Source organism: Protobothrops mucrosquamatus, unplaced genomic scaffold (genome assembly GCF_001527695.2).
Source record: "Protobothrops mucrosquamatus isolate PMUCROS unplaced genomic scaffold, P.Mucros_1.0 scaffold1767, whole genome shotgun sequence".
Lineage (NCBI taxonomy): Eukaryota > Metazoa > Chordata > Lepidosauria > Squamata > Viperidae > Protobothrops > Protobothrops mucrosquamatus.
Genome location: NW_015387907.1, coordinates 160,715 through 167,217, shown reverse-complemented (window position 1 = coordinate 167,217; position 6,503 = coordinate 160,715). Strand labels below are relative to the sequence as shown.

The window sequence follows — 6,503 nt, the reverse complement described above, 5'->3', positions numbered from 1 at the left end:
TTTCCGCCGCGCCCTCAAGACATGGCTTTTCCAACAAGCGGGCCTGGTCTAGGGAGGATTTTTAAATTGGGTTTTTTAGAAATTTTAATTATCAAACAACACTAAAATATCGGTTTTAATTTGGTTTTATTCGGTGGGGTGTGTGGGTCTGTTTTTTGGTTTTTTTTTTAATAATGTTGTGAGCCGCCCTGAGTCCTTTGGGAGAAGGGCGGGATATAAATTGAAATAATAAATAAATAAATAAATAAATAAATGCTATGTTGAAAACCTCTCCCAGGATAAAAAAAAAAAGTAGCTCCGAAGGGGTTAAATCAGGGGTCCTCAACCTTGGCAACTTTAAGACTTGTGGACTTCAACTCCCTGAATTCCTCAGCCAGCTTTGAAGTCCACAAGTCTTAAAGTTGCCAAGGTTGAGGACCCTTGGGTTAAATGCTTCTTGTGTGTCTGTTATCTGATTAATTATCTTAGCAGGTTCTGGGATCGGTATTGTATATCGACCAACTCTCTGTGGCATGTACTCTGCAAAATGGAGCTTTCTGATAATTTTATTACCTCTACCAGAACCTTTATTGAAAGCGCCGGTGCAGTTCAAACTGTCAGTTTCACATGTCCCTGTTAAACCTGTATGACTGTCAAAAAGCAAACATCCAAATGATGCTTGTTAGGCCAGATGTTTCTATGCATGTTTTCTGTGCATAAGAGCATAAGATTCATCCACATCGTACTATTAACTTACAATTTGCAATCAAAGCTAGATGGTGGCCTTCATTTGATGCTCTTACCATGCTAACAAAGCAGTTTTGATGGCAACAAGTACCATGGCATCAATAAGATTAACTAGAGCAGGGCTAGGCAACCTTGGCTCAGGAATTCTGGGAGTTGAAGTCCATGAGTCATAAAAGAGCCAAGGTTGCCTACCCCTGAACTAGAGGATGCACAAAAGGAGGTGGAGAAGGAATGTACGTAATCTTCCTCATTCTGTTGAAGGCACCATATTGGATCCAATCCTGAATAGAATTTTTATCTTACCTCATCCTTCGTTCTTTCTCTTTGGCTTTCTCAGCCTGTTCTATCTTTCCTGGAGGCACCCTCTCAAGGCATTCTAGTAAGTCATCTAACTGATGTTCGATAACAGTGAGCATCTGCAAGGTTCCTAGGTTTGCCTCATTCTCTCCAATGCAGCGACGATAGACTTCCAGCACCTTTCGATGCAAACTCACCAACATTTTGTCCTGCAAATTAAGGTAAACTTTCAGGCTTCACAAATCTAGGTTCTCGGACGTTCACATCAGCTTTCAGCTATATTAATAACATCGCCTCAATGCCCTCCCATCTGACGCCTAGCTGTGACATGGGCTCTGGATAGTAGGAGACAACCACAAACATAAATATTTGAACCTCTCCAGATGGGGAGAGCTACAGAAGGTAAAACATTACAAAGCATTGCATGTACACACACACACACACATGCTTAGATGAGCTCAGATCTGATTTCATTTTTCTTCTTCAATGAGGTTGGGACTTTATCAGCATGCCACCTAAATCTTCGCCATGTCTCTTTTTTACCTTTTCTTAAGATCTGGGTGAAGAATCTCAGGGAAAGAGCATGAGGTGGAGATTGCCAGTATCCATTTACCCTGTACAAGATCACAGCACTGCTTCTGGGTCCTGGCTTCATTCAGGCTCGTTGCAGAGTTGACAATCAGAATAGAGAATCCAAGTTATCTTACAGACTTGGGAACGTGATCTTATGATCTTGTAACATTTTCTTTTCCCCTTTTCGTAGCCATCAGAGCCCATTTGCACCGTTCTGTGGGACTAGGTCTATAAGTACTGCACGTACCTTCTGATCTTCAGGTTCAAGCTTTATCAATTGACTTGATGCTATGCATACCTGAACATCTGCTTTGTACTCCCCAAAAGAAAAGACGCGTGCTTTAAGTTCCAGGTCTGCGGCGGTCTCCTCCTCTTTAACAATGTTGGCTTGCAGAGTGACAGCAAGCAATTTCAGCTGTTCTATTTCACGATCCCTAATCCAGAAAAAAAATGAAGTCATGTTTGGAAGAGTTTGACATGAGTAATTTTATACACTGCAATTACTTGGAAAGATGAGCTAATTCAATATATGCTCAATTCTTACTTGGTTAAACCAGATTTGCAGCATTTTCTTTGGAGCTGTAAGTCCAAAGTCCAGCTTTCCACAGGCAAGATTATCTTCTTTCGACTCCCAGGTCCTGGATTTTCCCAGCCCCCTCTATACTATTGACAAAGTTTTGTGATGTCTCGCCAGCACTCCTCCATTTTCTGCAAGCGATTAGCTCAGTGGTTCTCAACCTGTGGGTCGGGACCCCATTTGGGGTCGATCGACCATTTCACGGGGGTTGCCAAGCAAGGCTGTCCGCCATTTTTTTTGTCCGCCATTTTTTCCCCTTTTCCAGCAGGTGTCTTACCTCCCTTGGGCTGGGCCAGTTGGTGGTCAGCCTGCTCCATCTCTGCCGCTTGCCAGCTACGCCTTGGCCGGCGCAGGGGGCGGAACCACGCATGCGCGGCGCTCCTGGGCAGGGAAAGTCCTCGACTTACGACCGGTTGGATAGTCCTCGACTTACGACTGGTTTAGTCCTCGACTTACGACCGGTTTAGTCCTCGACTTACGACCGGTTTAGTCCTCGATTTACAACCGGTTAGGGTCGCGGCATTAAAAAGGTTGAGAACCACTGGATTAGCTTTTTGTACTTTTCTCTTGACACATGGCTCTTGGCTCCATGGGGGAACTGGGTACAACAGCGGAATAGTGGCTCTACGATACTATTACTGAGGATATAAAGTGTGTGTAAATTGGCCTGTGTCATTTTCAGGAGGGAGCACAGGGTCTTTGAGGTAGCCAAACCAGTTAACACTTGGGAAAAAATTCTGAATAAACGTATTCAAATGACAAGACTTCCCTGTTATTTATTTATTTGATTTTTATCCCACCTTATAAATAACTCAGGGCAGCAAAAACACCGAATACTCCTTCTCCTATTTTCCCCACAACAACCACCCCATGAAATGAGTTGGGCTGAGAGAGAGTGACTGGCTCAAGGTCCCCCAGCTGGCTTTCGCACCCAAGGCAGGACTAGAAGTCACAGTCTCCAGGTTTCTAGGTCAGCACCTTAACCACTACACCAAACTGGCTCTCTATGCTGAGATGCTCTGTACTAATATTTAAATCATAATAATTACTGCTAACAAGGTTTTACCATGTAAATGATCCTGCCCACATTTTAACTAAGGCTGCTATTCTTACCATTTGTGGCAATTTGAACTATTTAAAAAGTTTTAGCTTATGGAAACATGCAAGACTGCATGGAAAGCAATAGCTGGCAGAAATAGATGAATGAAGCTGGCGTGTCTTGACATCTCCTGATCCTTTACTCTCAAAAGTGGAATGGAAGAAATCGGTTGAAAATCTTACAAATGTCTCTTCTGTTTTTGTTTCTCACAATAGATGCTAATATGTCTAGGGCAGTGGTTCTCAACCTGTGGGTCGGGACCCCATTTGGGGTCGATCGACCATTTCACGGGGGTCGCCAAGCAAGGCTGTCCGCCATTTTTTTTGTCTGCCATTTGTTTTGTCCGCCATTTTTTTCCCCTTTTCCGGCGGGTGCCTTACCTCCCTTGGGCTGGGCCAGCTGGTGGTCGGCCTGCTCCATCTCTGCCGCTTGCCAGCTACGCCTCGGCCGGCGCAGGGGGCGGAACCACGCATGCGCGACACTTCCGGGCAGGGAAAGTCCTCGACTTACGACCGGTTGGGTAGTCCTCGACTTACGACCGGTTTAGTCCTCGACTTACGACCGGTTTAGTCCTCGACTTACGACCGGTTGGGGTTGCGGCATTAAAAAGGTTGAGAACCACTGGTCTAGGGCTATGGGAGATGCAGGGTAGAACATTTTTTAACAGCAGGGCAGAAAAACAATATTGTTGGATGGTGGTGGCTACCATAGAGCCGTGGTGGCACAGTAGTTAGAATGCAGTATTGCAGGCTAATTCTGCTGACTGCTGACTGCCAGCAGTTCGGCAGTTCGATCCTGACCAGCTCAAGGTTGATTCAGCTTTCCATCCTTCCAAAGTTGGTAAAATGAGGACCCAGATTGTTGGGGGCTACATGCTGACTCTGTAAATCACTTAGAGAGGGCTGTAAAAGCACTGTTGAAGCGGTATATAAGTCTAAGTGCTTTTGCTATACACAAATAATAACTGAGACCATTTGTTGCTCATTTTTGGAAAGAAATAGAATATCCTTGTGTTGCAGGGGATTATTACACAGTAGGCGATCATTTTTACTTGCTTACATTTTGTTGCGCGTGTTAACCAAATTGTGCCGGAGCTCATCCAAAGTTTCCTCAGTCTCCTGAGAATTCTGAATCAGAGACAGGTTCTGTTCTTCCAGCTCTGTGAAAAGCTGCAGCAGCTGCTGTGGATCTGTAAAGTATGATTCAGGTACCTACCAAGGAAAGTATTAACATGAAGGTGTCTTGTATTGTCCATCAAGTTTACAGATTAAGAGAAAAAGCAATCTTTTTTTTTTTTTTTTTGGCCCTGGATTAACTTTGCTAATCATTTCTCCACAGCACTGATAAAAAGTTAAATTATAGCTAATTTTAGTGACACAAAAATGGTGAAAGAGAGAAAAACAATTATCTATCTCAACTGTGAGATGGGCAGCATATAGATTTAATAAATAAGTAAATAAATAAAATATCTACAGTCTCTATCTCTAGCTAGCTAGCTAGTTATCATCTACAGCAGTGGTTCTCAACCTTTTTAATGCCACGACCACAACCGGTCGTAAGTCAAGGACTAAACCGGTCGTAAGTCGAGGACTAAACCGGTCGTAAGTCGAGGACTAAACCGGTCGTAAGTCCCTGCCCGGGAGCGCCGCACATGCGTGGTTCTGCCCACTGCGCTGGCCGAGGCGTAGCTGGCAAGCGGCAGAGACGGAGCAGGCCGACCACCAGCTGGCCCAGCCCAAGGGAGGTAAGGCACCTGCTGGAAAAGGGAAAAAAATGGCGGACAAAAAAAATGGCGGACAGCTTTGCTTGGTGACCCCCGTGAAATGGTCGATCGACCCCAAATGGGGTCCCGACCCACAGGTTGAGAACCACTGATCTACAGTATCTCTTGTCTATCATCTGCATTTTGGTGCTGTACTTCAATGAGTACAGCCAAATCAGCTGGTGAAGTATAGGGTTACATGTTAGGCTGGGCCTCTGAAAAATCCACTTCACATTCCTATTTAATGACGGAGTTCCCTGGGCTACTATTTCTTCTTCCAAACTACTTCACCAGATTATTGAGTAAATAAGAAAAGATTAAATAAGGAAAGATCCCACCCACATGTGACCACCTTGAGTAGGTTGGGCAACTCATAATCTGTATAGAGCCCGATCACATTTTTTGCAACATCAGGATTGTGCCATCAAAATTCAAGATGAAAATTATAATTTTTAAAGGTGCGATTGTCCTCCATTTCTTAGTTTAAACTTTTCAGTACCTTTTAAGCTACTAAAATTTTTCAGCACTATTTCACCTTAAGAATTCCAGCTTAAAAATGTACAATTAATTGCTGAACTCCATCAGTGGTGCAGTTATATTCTAAAAACATTGAATTGCTAACCTCATCATCATCTTCATCAGATAATTCTGGAGTAAATTTTTCTTCTGATGGGGCAATCTGTACACTCCTGTAGAAGTTATTCCTGAGTTAGTTGTTTACAGGGATTACAATGCAATGTTTATTTTATAGTTTATCTCGCTCAGTGCTTTTTTTCTATAAAAAAAAAAAAAGGTGCCGGAACTCACACACATCATACAACCCGCCTTGCCTACCCAACAAGGTTCCATCCAAAAAAGGTGCCGGAACTCCGTTCTGGGCGTTCTATGAGAAAAAAAGCCCTGATCTCACTGATCCCTCAACATGTATTTTGAACTGGAGTTGGAAATGGATGGCAAGCAACTGTTTTCCACTTTGTGGAAAGTTGGAAGAGATGACAGCATATCCATAGATGAAACCTATTAAACTGATTCAATCATTTATCCTCTTTCTCAGGAATTCTGGGAATTGTAGTTTTTTTCAGGAAATCTCCACACACTTTTCTAACAGATTATTTTAAGGGTGCCCTTATGCTATGTTCACCTGATGACTACCTAGACACAATCAGACAATTCTTTTGGCCATATTATGCAAGTAGTTTGCCATTACTTTCTTTGGGATTTTTTTTTTTTCTGTTTTCCTATCTAGCCAAGAACTTGAGTATTCTCTGATGGTCTCTTGCCCAAATGTTAACCAGATTTACTCCTGTTAAGCTTTTGCAAGATTTGCTAAGTTCTGCTACATGCTACTACTACCTGTTTCCTTTAAGTTAATGGTTGGACTTCCTTCTCGCCTGCATCCTTCCATTTTTTTCCCCTGGAAGGGTGACAACATTTCATGGCAAATTTTCAAAATGGGAATATGGAGGGGA

The 6,503-nt window shown here is 43.2% G+C and overlaps 1 protein-coding gene across 1 annotated transcript in view; it reads right to left on the bottom strand.

Annotated features, from left to right (window-relative positions):
- Positions 1-6,503, bottom strand: part of CFAP100 (cilia and flagella associated protein 100) — a 31,834-nt gene that overhangs the window by 5,626 nt on the left and 19,705 nt on the right. The window contains exons 11-14 of the mRNA XM_015823095.1: positions 5,657-5,723; positions 4,332-4,483; positions 1,895-2,030; positions 1,030-1,232 (exon numbers count right to left, since the gene is read on the bottom strand). Coding sequence (XP_015678581.1) covers positions 1,030-1,232; positions 1,895-2,030; positions 4,332-4,483; positions 5,657-5,723 — 558 coding nt within the window. The remainder of the gene's footprint in view (positions 1-1,029; positions 1,233-1,894; positions 2,031-4,331; positions 4,484-5,656; positions 5,724-6,503) is intronic.